This window comes from Mugil cephalus, chromosome 18, assembly GCF_022458985.1.
Source record: "Mugil cephalus isolate CIBA_MC_2020 chromosome 18, CIBA_Mcephalus_1.1, whole genome shotgun sequence".
Taxonomy (NCBI): Eukaryota; Metazoa; Chordata; class Actinopteri; order Mugiliformes; family Mugilidae; genus Mugil; species Mugil cephalus.
Window position 1 is genome coordinate 23,201,339 of NC_061787.1, and position 14,627 is coordinate 23,215,965.

The 14,627-nt window shown below is 40.6% G+C and overlaps 1 protein-coding gene across 2 annotated transcripts in view; it reads right to left on the reverse strand.

Moving 5' to 3' along the window:
- ezh2 (enhancer of zeste 2 polycomb repressive complex 2 subunit) overlaps window positions 1-14,627 on the reverse strand; it is a 38,769-nt gene that overhangs the window by 15,539 nt on the left and 8,603 nt on the right. For both annotated transcript variants that reach the window (XM_047612273.1, XM_047612274.1), the window contains 3 exons: window positions 9,241-9,360; window positions 4,256-4,376; window positions 2,482-2,661 (listed from right to left, as the gene is read on the reverse strand). In XM_047612273.1, the coding sequence (XP_047468229.1) occupies window positions 2,482-2,661; window positions 4,256-4,376; window positions 9,241-9,360 (421 nt within the window). The remainder of the gene's footprint in view (window positions 1-2,481; window positions 2,662-4,255; window positions 4,377-9,240; window positions 9,361-14,627) is intronic.

A 14,627-nucleotide genomic window follows, 5' to 3' on the forward strand; every position in this document is an offset into this window, starting at 1 on the left:
TGTCATGAGAAGTGCTTGGAGACCTGGTTCATAGGACCACAGTACGTCTGTGCCCAGGTTCGGGACTCACTCCGACACGCTTTGCATTAACATCCCTCCCTCAGCTACAAGGAAACACCATGTGACATGATCCATGCCGCTGTGGCTAAACAACCACATCACCTAGGACACTGTTTTGCCAACTACTGTTGTACATTTGTTCATAATGCTAATTTGTGTTTATTTTACTAGACAATAATTATTTTTATTTTACTTTAACCAAATCTCTTTTTTATCTTTCTTGTGATTTTCATGAGTGTTTACTTTTATTTATAACAAAGCTACGGTGACAAAGTAATTTCAAGTCTAAATTTAAGTCAGTCTAATGAGTGTCTACAGGCAACAGTGAAGCATGGTAGAGGTTCCTTGCAAGTTTGGGGCTGCATTTCTGCAAATGGGGTTGAAGATTTGGTCAGGATTAATGGTATCCTCAATGCTAAGAAATACAGGCAGATACCCATCCATCATGCAACACTATTAGGGAGGCGTATGATATGGCCCCAAATTTATTCTGCAGCAGGACAATGTCACCAAACATACAGCCAAGGTCATTAAGAACTATCTTCAGCGTAAAGGAGAACAAGAAGTCCTGGAAGCGGAAGTCATGTTATCTCGGTATTAGATGAGTTTGCGAACTCCATGAGGTATTAGTGCAGCAGTGGCCGTAGCCACAAAATGTGGTTGATCCGAAGCAAACTACACACAATACTTAGGCAATACATAAGCGTAGGTATTTCATTTTCACCTCTGTTCAGTGGAGTGTTCAAACAATGACACATTTTTGTTCAAGGAGATTTCTTACTCTGCAGAATGGTTCTTCAAAGTTTGACAGTCTCTGAAATCGTTTTGCATTATGCAGTTCACTGTTTCTCTTCACATGTGCAAAAACAAAGACATTTAGCACCTTTCCACTTCCCGGTGACATGACGGCCATCTGATAAGAGAGGTAGGTAGGCAAATTTTGTTACCTCATTTCATTTACTACCTTTTAAGACCCTATGGATGTCTAAAACTGGACTTCCCTTTGTTATGCTGCTATAGGCCTAGGCTGCAGGAGGACGATGCACTGAGGACATGTCCTCTCCTCTTTCTTCTCTGGCTCCTGTCCTCTAATATCTTATCATTTTATTTTCTATCTCTTATAATTTACTAACCACTGTGTCTTACTCCCTCCCCCTCCATCTTCTTATGAGGGTCGCTGGTCTGGAGTGCTGAATATCTGACCTGTGGAGTTCTAAGCTACATCTGCTGCCGTGGCCTCATCAACCAGCCCAGTCTTCATGGTCTGGAGTGCTGTGTATCAGACCTGTGGAGCTCCATAAACTACATCTGCCCAAGTAATCCTGGCCTCCTCCAGTTGTCCACTCCTACCTAGATGAACAATTCACCAACCTGCCCATGATTCCTGTTATACTCACAAACTGTCTCACAGATCATCAGCTATGTGCTATATTACTAGACCCTACATGTTTCCTTCAGCTTAATGTATGTATCTATGACAGAAGTTTGCTTATCTTGTTTCTCCTGTTCTTCTTCTCTGTTTCTACTCAGCTGGCCTTCGGCAGATGGGTCCCTCCATATGAGCTAGGTTCTGCTCAAGGTTTCTTCCTGTTAAAAGGGAGTTTTTCCTTACCACCGTCGCCCTCAGGCTTGCTCTGGAGGTTGCAGGCTGGTTTTTGTGAAGCGTCTTGAGACGATTTGTATTGTTATTGGCGCTATATAAATAAAACTGAATTGAACTGAATTAAAACCTTTGCATAGTACTGTATTGGTGAACGCACCTGCATATGGGCTGATGTCAATAACAGTAAAAAAATAAATAAATAAAAATATTGGCCCGTAGACCTCTAGATCATGGTTATCTTTATACTGACGCTTCATTGTTTCACATGCTAAAACCTCCCTGTTTTTTTTATTACAGACTGCAATTATGTCAAATTATCTGGGAACTTCTCAGTTGCAAAACAATAGCTGATGTGGTAAGTTTGTTTTCTTGTTTAATTTGAGACACTCCATTAATGAATCCAACACGATGCTGGCAATAGAGCAGCAATCATTTGTGTGTCTTTGGTACTCTCCAACGTAAGGTTTATTTGTCAAGTTTGGTTTATAATCTTGCAACGGGCCTATGCATAAGCTACAAAAGTGAAAGTATTTATTCTTGTGCTTGTAATTAAGCCTCCAGTTAGCGACTAGTCAACTGTGTTGAGTGTCTTCTTTAAATGGTGCAGCTCAGGTTGGAGATTAATGCTGTCGAAGAGCTACTTTTACTTTAATTAAACTGCAACTGAATAAAGAGAGGCCGGCGGAGTATTTTGAATAGGTGCACTTTAGGCTATGTTGTTATCCCAAACTAAAATGTCCAACAGATGGTCTGACACACAGTTGACACTTGAAAGCCGAGGGATGTCACAATGAATGAGCTGTATATGATGAACTTACTCTCATTGTTGACCAGTCCATCCTTGCGGGCATCCTCTGGATGCTCCTTGCCATCACACATGTCCATCTTGTCCACTTTGAAGTCCTGTTCTTCCTCCTCCTCGTCATCCTCTTCATCGCTGTACTGTGCCAGAGCACTCACCAACTCCACGAAAATCTCATCATTGATAAAGCCACACTCTGCAAAGCAAAACACGTACATCAAAAAAAGATGTGCTCTTTGTACTGCATTAGTCAGTCAAATATTCCTAGTAGATTACTAAAGCGATAGAATCATTGTACCATTCAAGGGCTCCAGAGTGCGGCCAAAAGGATTGCACCTAAGGACTTTTCTAGGTTGCACCGGTGCACCTAAAAAATATAAATTTACTTCATACTTCATCAAGCACATCATCTCTCTGTGTTCTCCTGTGACTGAATTGACAATCATGGTATATCATATATTGGTCTACACCAATAAGAGAGAGTTTGGGCAGAACTTTGCCTCAGATTGGCTGTGGTCACTGCTCTACATTGTGTTTATTTAAAATTTGCAAACGGTGCAAGTGACCTGAGCACCACAGCAGCGGAAGGGAAAAACTTGTTTGAGCTAACTGCCCGTCTTATAGATCCCGGGTGACGGGTAACCCTCGGCTAGTTATCTTATCTTTAAACAGCCCCTTCCACCCCCAGTAAAAAATCTCACTCCAAACTAAATTCAAAACTTGGGTGCCCTGGTTTAAATATGAATAAATATGTAAATATAAATGAAACCGTAATTGTCCCGTTTCTTCAGTTCATCTTGATAACATTTTTTTTCCTGTATCTCCAAGCTGTAAATGTCCCCGGATTTCATCTCAGAACATGTTGTGAACTTGTAATTATTCATGAAAAAAAAATACAGTGATATATCGTGATACCATCAGATAAATGTTTGGACATACCACCCAGCCCTAGGCAGAAGTATTGAGAGTTTTTTCACTAAGCAATCTAAGCTGACAACCACCCCTGCTGCCATTCCCTCGGTTCCTGCTGAGATGTCAAGCCCCGGTCCTTCGGCGGCATCAGACTCGGAACCAGAGGAGACAACTGAGTCTGAGAAAGAGCCCGGCCCTCAAAGGAAAGAGACTCAAAGTAAAAAGCTGAAAACGTATTCTTTTGGCAGGACTGGTTGAAACGGTAATACAATGCACTGTATGTCATGAGTGCGGTCAGAGTATGGTCGGTAATAGTGCATTTGTAAGCGGGTCAACAACGTTTCGTATCGAAACTTTAAAAAAAGCACAGCATGTCAAAAAAAAAAAAAAAAAAAAAAAAAAACACATGACACGCCAGCACCCGTGTTGGGTGCACCTTAAAAAAAAAAAAAAAAAAAAAAAAATGTTAGGTGCACCAGTGCAACCAATGTAAAAAGTTAGTCTGGAGCCCTGCATTCATCTGAAAACTGTTGAGGGACAAATAAACACTAAAATGTTTTTGGATTTCTAGACTTGTAACATCTTGTCTCACATTTTACATTGTCTGATAAACGTTTAAACTATCTCCACTTTCTGAATCATAATTTATCTTTCATCAGCTCTTTTGTTCTGATGGAAATTGCCCAAAATAGCAGTACTATTTTCAATTGGAATACACACTGATATGCTAGTGCAGAAAAGTGCAGAAGACTTTTTGCGCTTTGACTATTTGAAGAATTCTTACAGTGAGAGAATCTTTATTTGTATGACAATACACATTTGTTCATTTGTTATCAGCTGTGTCAGCAGGTCATCAGCTGTGTCAAACTGACTCTCACCTCTGTCTCCATGGACTTTGCCATCGTAGTTTTTTATGAGCTCTTCTATGAAAGTACCATCCTGGTCTAGGATCTCATCTCCCATGTAGGGAATGTTATGTAGCACCGTCTCATCCTCCACCTGTAGCAAAAAGAACCATAACAAACATTAGAAATAGGCAGACATAGTCAACTGTCCCAACCACTGACAAATATGGACAGATACTGCCCATTTCCTGAATTGATTCTGAAAATCGAATAACTGGTGGGAACATGTCTCCATCTCCACAACACTAGGTAGCGCTTTGTGTCTTTTTAGTGGGTAGCGTTTTTTAATCTTGTATTTGGCTGTGTTGGTTGAATCCCATAATGACTTTTATCAATGAAAACACTAGAAAATTACACATTACAACACAACTCGTACACAGAGCTCCGATTGGTTCAAAAAGCTACTGCTGTCCCACATGCAACCCAGCAGAATGTTGGAAGTTTAAACTCTCCCTTACTGACAAATGCTGTGAAGTACTGATACTAATGCCATATTATTTTCCTACAACAAAGTTGAAAGCAAAATCTACAGTGATGTGAATAAGTGTTTGCCCCCTTTCTGATTTCTTATTTTTTTTTGCATGTTTGTCACACCTTAATATTTCAGATCACACATAATTAAATATAAGACAAGGATAACACAAGGAAACACAAAATGCAGTTTTAAAAAGGTTTTATTATTAAGGGAAAAATCCAAACCTAGATGGCCCTGTTTGTGTAAAGAAAAAAAAAAAAAAAACGAGTTCAATTTCTCTAGCCACCCCCAGGACAAATTACTGCCACAGTCCCCTGGGCCACTGCGTCTGCAGCCATACAGCTGGGGACCTAGCCCTCACTTGCCTGCCTCCTAAATTGCACTCAGATCACGCTCCACTCTACACTATGTTACTGTCACTGCTAGGTACACCAATGCACGAGTGACAAAAAGTGACAGGTGAGATTAGTCGCATCAGTTTGAATCATAGGCTTTAATAGCATCTAAATTGCAAAATGAATTAATAAAAAAAAGACAAAGAGCTGTTGTACGATTCACTGAACCAACAGATTTGAAAAGCAGTCAGAGATACATTTTGACAGGTATCTGACTGTCAAAGAACAGAGAAGTAAATGGATCGTTGCATTATGAAGAAACAACTGGAATCCAGAGACCGAAACCTGGTGTTGTGATTCACATTCGGTGAAGTCATACCTGAAGTTACGGAGGGCTGTCAGATAAGTTTGTCCATGTTGTTTTGGCGAAGTTACAGCCGACAGTAACTATTTCAGTTCTAATAATAAATAACAAAAAAATAAACTTAATATTTGCAATCACTCTTCATCGTCCTAGTGTCTGGCCAGACGCTACAGCATGGTATGGCTAAGATTACTTCTCAGTAAAGCTCTTAGCGCTGACATCTTTTATTTAGCTACATTTATCCTAACTGAAATGACCTAAAACCAACTAACTGAAACTGAAGCTAATCCACTTAGATTCGTATGATCATTGTTGAGTCCAATTTCCTTTAATTTAATCTAATAATCCACACTTTTCCTGGTCTCACTTTATTTACTGATTGACCATGTTTTTGCCACTGAGGTGGACGTGGTCGCAGACTGCAGTGACATCGATGCATACTCTCCACAAACCCAATGCAAGTTTTTAATGCATCATACCTTGGAGGACTGCCTAGGGTGGAGCAGTGGGCCCTACGTCAGGGAAGGCTGCAGGACAGTTGTGTGCAGGGTTCCTACACATTTGAAATTTCAAAATTCCATACTTTTTCCAGACACTAATTTACAGACTTGAATTGTTTGTCTTCATTATTCTGAATATATATGCGGTTATGACACCAGGTAATGCAGCTCATACAAATAGGTTAAATTTAGTGCACGTTTATTTATTTTAAGTTCCTGGACTACTCCAGTTTACACACACTTGGGCAGTCTGGGGGTGGTCGCTGTCACTTGCTCATGGGAGCCAGGGCTTCAGCATGCTCTATGACTGTGGTGGTTCTCTGGGCCACCATGTGTGGCAATGTTTTTAGTGAGCCTCAAAAGTTTTCTTTCACTTTTACTGCTACTTTTGTTACTGATGGTAACAGAATGTTATGCAGAGAACAGCATGGCCATTGCTTACACACACGACCAGCTAATAGCGCTGCATAAACCCTTACTGGCGCCCGGAGCCAGGCCTGTAATCTCGGAGCTACATAGATGACTGCATGACTGCAAAGCTGGAAAGAAAGTGAAAGTAAAGAAGAGGAGATACAAGCCTGCCGTTCCTGCAATCAACATGGGCAATGTTCATAATGCCCCTGTTTTAGCTTCTCTTCATTGGCTCCCTTTAAAATCTAGAATTGAATTTAAAATCCTCCTCCTTACATACAAGGCCCTGAAAGGCCTAGCTCCATCATATCTGAAATGTATATTCAGCTGTAAGAATATAACTTATTGCCAGGTATGTGAACACATACAAGGAATTTGACTCCGGTCACTTTGCTCAATGGTACAACAAAAATAAAGAACAACACTATAAGCATAAAAATAGAACGTACGAAGAACAGAATATACATCTATGCATCTGTATATAGTATATACAGTCAGTATGAACATGAATATGAACTGTACTATGTATCGTATATTATTGTATCTATATCTACTTATGAACTTTCAAGTCGAAAAAGCAACGATATAGATGATACAGATTTCCCATTCCTGTGCTCGCCCTGCATGTACAGCTCTGGCAGTCACAACAAACATAATTTTTACGATTGCCCTTGAATGCACCGTTCAGGCCAAAATGAGTGCGGAAGATAATGTGGCCGGTGGCAGTGCATAATCTGACTTAGTGCCAAAACATAAATCATCCTCCATTATTTGGAGGTATTTTGGATTCAAAAAGGACGATATTAACCAGAGTGAGGTGTTGTGCAGGCTGTGCTTAGCAAATATTGCAACGAAGCAAGGTAGCACAGCAAACATGTTTCATTTATGACAATGAGCGAAACACTGGGGGACTTCTCAGTCATCCCAGTAAGTAGCAGTAAAACTGCACTTTCAACATTTTTTTGTATTATGGTGTTTTTATTTTTCTGAAAAATGCTTGGTTTTCACTGAACCCGTAGTCATATCATATCGTATCGATATTGAGATATCTGGCATGAATATTGTTAAATTTTATCCAAACCGTTCAGCCCTAATCCAGAGGCTAGTTAAAGAAATATCTTTGAAATGTAATTCTACCAAGTAATACTGTTATAGCGGGTTAGATGTTTTGATACATTTACCATAGGCCTGAACCCCCACAGTCAGATCATCACAAAGAGTGGATACCAGTTCCGAAGTGGAGTAACAATCGGCTACCTGCTCTACATGGATAACATCAAGCTGTACGCCAAGAACGAGCGAAAAATCGACTCGCTGATCCACACCCCCAGAATCTACAGCAATGACATTGGGACGTCATTCGTATTGGACGAATGTGGCCGGATGGTCTCCAAGACGGGCAAGATGATCAGTCGTCCTACCAGAGGGCAGCATAGGTGACATCCAAGTTTGCTAAAACTGACTGACGTACTACGGGCGGTTGGCTCAAAGGCGCAGTACCGCCACCTGCTGCTCTGGAGTGTACACGCTTCGCCTATCAGAAAAGCATAATAAAAAAAAAGGAGCAGCTCGGGCTTATGAACCGGACCCAACACACGCGAACCGAACCGAGACAGTCGAACCGAACAGTTCCAACGTTTTCATAAACTGTTCCTAGTACAAAGTATTAAATGAATATCAGTAAGCGTGTTCAATGCTTTTTCAGTGTGTCATTTCACATTATTACACATAACTTAATTTTTGAACTTATTTGTTTTGGTTTCTTTCTATGTGTGGATTACTTGGGTTGTTAACAACACCTGAGGCCTGTATCACGAAGCGAGGGGTTACTTAACTTAGCCGGGGTTACTCCAACTTATGCAGCTGAACCTATCCACAACAATGACAATCTGGATAAGTGATATGACGATGCTGGTTATCATCTCAGTAACTTAACCCAGGTTTGTCTTGTTGTGAAACACGCAAGTATAAAGGGTGGGTTCCAAGGCAGTAGATCAATCACAATCATGAGCACTGATGTGCCAGCAAAAAGAACAACATACGTCTCCTACAAGGACCAAAGACTGATTCTCCTCAAAAAAGTAAATCTCAGTCGAAATTTCGAAAAGTCGAACACCATGGCTGCATTGAAGAGACGCCAAATGGCATGGCAAAGGATTGCAGAATGCATAAATTACACATAAATCGCGTGTATGACAATTCGTCTCATTCCCCCAGAAATAACACCTCTGGAGTAAAATGAACGTGGGAGCAGATAAAAACATCATTTCTTTTGGTGAGTTGGATTTCGTAATTCCATAATGTTACATGGGCTACAATAAAGCTGGAAGCTGATGCCCCAATTACATCATATGAATACATCAAGTTGTTGGCCTGAATTAAATGATCCTGATTTTGAGCTGAGTTTGAGCTGAACGGGGACAAGTGGCAAAAAAAATCTTGAAGGAGAATGTCCGGTCATCTGTTCATAACCTCAAGCTGAAGCGAACTTGGGTTCTGTAGCATGCCAATGATCCAAAACACATCAGCAAGTCCACTTCTGAATGGATGACAAAATACTTAAGGAAGACTTTGGAGTGGCCTAGTCAAAGGTCTGATGTGAATCCTATTGAGATGCTGTGGCATCCAGTTATTAGGTTTAGGGTCCAGATACTTTTTCACAATAGGCCATGTAGGTTTGGATTTGGTTTTCCCTTACCAATAAAAACTTTTTTGATTGGATTTTGTGTTTACTTGTGTTATCTTTGACTTATGTTTAAATTAGTTTGATGATCTAAAATATTTAAATGTGACAAACATGCAAGAAATGAGAAATATTCACACCACTGTATACCGTTTTTCACAACATGAAATTGTTACAGGTTCATACACACCATGAAGTTCTGCTGCAGCGGTGACCAAGAGTACATGACCGGCACCGATGCCACAGCATTCAGTGTCTTCAGAGGGATGACTTGTCTAGAAAACTCAGAGAAGCTGCTGTCAACCGTGCACTGCAAAAGACAGAAAGAGAAATCATAATCAGAACATTTCTCTTCATCTTTTTTATTTTATTTATTTGGATCCCCATTAGTCACTACCAAAGGTAACAACTACTCTTCCTGGGGTCCACACAAGTCAACATTACAAAGACAAACTAAACAAAATACACAAAAACAAAATGACCAAACAATAATAATAAAATAACCATCAACAATCAATAATAATAATAATAATGATAAAATTAAACAATAATTTAATCTACCAATAACATTCATAACAACAGGTATTTACAATATATCTAAAAAAAGCCTGTAAACCATTCACTACAGCTCAGAAGTGATGGTAAATAGTGGTGAATCAACTAAAACTGCAGAGACGTGTCCGAGAAAAATTTCCCATTGATGATCAAGTTATCAGAAATTATTCGGATTAAGGGTTTTTCTGTGACATAAGGTATTTCTTCAAACTCTTTTTAAAAACAATTTACTTGTTAAATGTTTAATGGCTGGTGGCAAACTGTTCCATATGCTCATTCCTCAGTACATAGCAGTGTTTCCTCTACATTCATTTAGGAGTGGCGGGCCGGCATTCCAAAAATCCAAGCCGCAACTACTTCAAATTTCTCTATTTTTTATTGTCGCAAATACACCACCGCCGCATGTGTCCACCTTCGCAGCAGAGTCCTGTTGGGTCAGGTACTTGCAAGTACTAAGGTAAACAACAGATAACTATCTTGCTCAGACTCTTTGGGAGGGCAGGATAGAGAGTGGGGGTATTACGACGTTAATTACTCGTGAGAACGTGGCACCCAGGCACCAGGTCAGAAAGTCAGAGGAGTGTGATCTTGGAAAAAAGGGCAGTGATTTACCATAGACTTATGAACTTAAGATAATTCATAGCTAGACATTCGCAAAATATCAATGGCCAGCTAACGTTACAAAACATATTGGTAACTTAAGTTAATTAAGCCAGTGTCGCTCAGTCAGTGCGTTTACATGCACGTGAAAAAAACTAATTATTGCCTTAATCGGACTACAACAAGAGAACTTAAGTGCATGTAAACATGTTACACTGATTAAAATCGGAGTTCTCGTTATCCGATTGAGACACCCAGATAATGCGATTGGAATTCGATTTTCTCTGACATGTATACAGTAACTGCAGTTTTCCAGTTATCCAATCGGATAATGCATAGGCGCATGCTCCACAACCACTGCGCTGGAGTGTGACCCCTGAACAAAAACATCCAAGACAGCCAGTCGCAGAAGAACAAGCAGCTATATGGAGCCACTAGAAGAACTGTCTGAAGGATATTGGGACCCTAAATGGGTGTAAAAAAAAAAAAAAAAAAAAAAAAATAGCGCCACATGGCTCTACCACACTGATAATGGTGAGTGTTGATGAACCTTTTTTTTTTTATTGATTTATTTATTTTTACTTAAAAAGCCATTTTCAACTGGCCATCCACTAAATAGGTTGTAAAAGTAAAATCTACAGTAAAGTGTCATTTGTTTACGCCACAACGGCTCCCTGGAGAGCCTGCCCCACTGCTGAAAAAAATCCTAGAGGAAACACTGAGTGTGTTGTATTAGTTTTTGCGGCAGTAAGTGAAAAACAACCTCGTGTTGCATGTAGGGATGCACCGATCCGATATTTGTATTAGTATCAGTACCGATATTGTAAAAAATTCTAGATCGGGTATCGGTGACAATGAGCCAATCCATATCGGTAATGGATGTTTAATTCCCATTTGCACTAAACTATATTAAGAGCTGATTTCTATTTATTTTGAAAGTCTTCCAACCAAGCCAGTGAAGCTATTGTTTTTGGTCAACTGTTTGCACCACTAAAACCCTCTGTTGCATTTTTCTTTAGAGGAACAACCTTTTCCTATATCCACGGTGTAGTCAAGATATTTTTTTCTATGCTGGTGTTAAAATGTGGCAAAAAGGTCCAGCCAGACAGCCAGCCACCAATTTCAAAAGCTTTCCATCTAGATTATCCATCCCTCCTGGTTGATCAGTGCTTATATTTGATAAATGCTGGTGTACGTGTTTTAAATTAACTTTAATTCAAATTTCAGAGATAAATCCAGCCTCGCTGCTCAGCTTCTGATGCCATCTTTGCATACCTAGCTCTCTTGTGGTCATTAGTCTACTCAACTCTGTCTTTACACGGGAGAGTAAGGTCCACACAGTACACTACCTTCTCTATTTCCAACCAGGACAGCAGGTCTGGTCTCTGGCGAGTGTTCACCATCTGGGCTGGGACAGTTAGATGACTGTTTAAGTTGGACCTCAACTCCCAGGCTCCGCCCACCCATGGCTACCTTGCACTATGCCTGATCCTTCCCGGTCTGGCCTTTTCTCTTTCCCGAACAAACATAATATACCTACTCTCCTTTGTAGTCGATGAGGAATTTCCTTCAACACGTTTTTCCTCAGTTGCAGCTGCTACGCATTTCAGAACCTGGTTATGACGCCAGGTATAAAGCCCTGGGAGAGACTAACCCCGCAACCTGTCAGAATGTCGCTAAGTGTACATACAGAAGAACACAGTGGGCAGGCAGCATCCTCCCCTAACCATTGGTTTAGGTTCTGGGGAGATGACAGTATATAACTTCCTTTTCTCTACAATCTCCCAGTTCACCCACTGTCCTTGCTTAGCCTGCGACACTGCCTTAGTACATCTTACTGCTTCCTCTTGCCTATAAATTTCCTCCACTACCATCTTTCTCTTTTCTGTTACCGATGCCTTGCTCCACCAAGGTTTCCCTGCACACAGCCCCAGGCCTATGATATCCTTTACATCGAAAATCCACCGGGTTTGTCCGCGCCGCGCCTCGCAAGCGTCACGTATTTGGTCTGTCCTCCACTCAGCGTCATAACTCACTGGGTGCGACACGGGCGCGGAACGGCAGCGTAGCGCTGGCTTGCGAGCCGGCCATATTCATTTCATATCACGAGATCACGTGATAATCCTGGACGTACACGAGACCGTGGGATTACATTCCAGGCTTTGTCCTTTCTAGTATTGTCCTTATAAAAAGATTTTTTTGAATCATAAATGATTTTATGCTGCTCCACTTCAATTCGGCCATGACGTAATGTTGATGTGAAGTTGTGAGGCTTCGTGAACGGCGTATTGTGCTTTATTTTGAAAGGGGGCGGAAGTGTTTTACGTTGATTCTGTGTCAGATTTCCTGTCCTGATGCAATCTGCTCTGTTCAGCTTAGCGCAGATTAGCAACGGCTCTGTCAAAACTAGAACTGCTACGGAATGATAGTGTAATGTTGATCTAGCAACAGGAAATACGCCCCGGAAGTCTGCTCATATTCGCTCTGCAATTTCTGTCAGACTTCCTGTCCGAACGATCCACTCTCTGTCAAGCTTGACGCGTGTGGCTCGTATCGAGCATCAAAAATAGAACAGAGGCGTAATGCCCGCGTGGCCGAGCGTAGAGACACTTCTGGGACGCATCTAAAACGGAGCACTACGGAGCCTGTGGAGGTTGATACATAGACTTTAATGGGCGCGTATTACTCGCGATGACGCGACGCTTACAATACGCGACGCGGACGGACCCGGTGGATTTTAGGTGTTAGCCTGATAGCAGTCTGTGCTTCCTGTTCCTGCCTGTTTCAACGGTGGGGGCTATACACCTAACTACTGTCTTTCACAAGTTTTTTTAATCCTGCACTCATGTGATGGTCTATGCATTCATAAATGACAATTCTTGTTTAAATTAGTCCACCTCATTAATAAAAAAAACTCATCAATTGCAGTTCCATGTGGTTTTGTCAGAAATGAATCACCTGCATCAATGAATACCTGTATTTCCCTGAATTGATTTTAGGAACTTGATTTCTCATTAGGTTTCCCAATCATCTTTACTCCACATCTCTATCTGCCATAATGCTTCGCAGCTCAGCATCAATCCATGGTGCTCTGACATTTTTTACCCTGTATTTTTTAACAGGTGCATGTAAAATATGTTTTCAAAAGTCTTAATGGCCACATCAGGATGATCTTTCTTCTCTGAATGTTATCTGGTGGGGGAGCAGTGGAGGGGGATGAACAACGTGCTAACGAGCTGAACTTATTTTTCAATAGGTTCAACTCCAACCTCAACACCTCTGTTGACCTGTTGAGTACTTGGGGGTCTCACTGAACAATAAACTGGACTGGTCCACTAATGCAGAGGCCGTCTACAAGAAGGGCCTGAGCCGGCTTTACTTCCTGAGGAGGCTCAGGTCCTTCAATGTCTGCAACAAGATGCTGCAGATGTTCTATCAGTCTGTTGTGGCGAGCACCATCTTCTTTGCTGTGATGTCCTGGGGTGCAGGCATCAAGGCAAAGGACACCAACAGACTGAACAAACTCATCAGAAAGGCAGAGTCTGTTGTTGGCTCTAAGCTTGTCACCCTGGAGGAGGTGGTGGAGGACAGGATGCTGGCAAAGCTGCTGGCAATCATGGACAATCCCTCTCACCCCCTCTACAAAACACTGGACAAGCTGAAGAGCAGCTTCAGCAATAGACTCATTCAACCCCGCTGCTCTAAGGAACGATACAGTACATCGTTCCTTCCAGCTGCAATAATATACAATATATATTGTATATTATATCCTCGTGTGTGTGTGTGTGTATATATATATGTACATGCATTAATACATGTTTACATATTATATATTGCAATTATGTATGGCCACCTTGCACATGACACATTTGTATATATTTGTGTATATTATTATTATTATTATTATTATTATTAAACAATGTTTATATCATACTGATGCTGCTGCCATTATTAGTACATACTTTTATTACCATCATATACTCTATTATATATTATATCATATTATATACTATACTACTATTATATTACATACTATACTACTACTATATACTGTTTATTTACAATAACACTACCATCATATCATCAGGACTACTGCCCTCATCCTGCCACTGCACCTTATCCACCTATGTATCTTGTGTTTTCCAAGTGTCCTTGTCCTATTCTGTGTTTTTACCTTTGCCTTTATTTTTATACCTCAGTATTTTATTCTATTGTATTTTATTGTAGCCAAATACCGGACTGCTGTGACAACCTAATTTCCCTTCGGGGATGAATAAAGCAATCTATCTATCTATCTATCTATCTATCTATCTTGTTGGTCGATTAAGTAATTGTGTTAAATGACATGCATTAGCTACATTAAACTAACTTTATTCTTTAGTGCACAATGTTGAGACATCCAATTAATGTTATCAAAGAAGA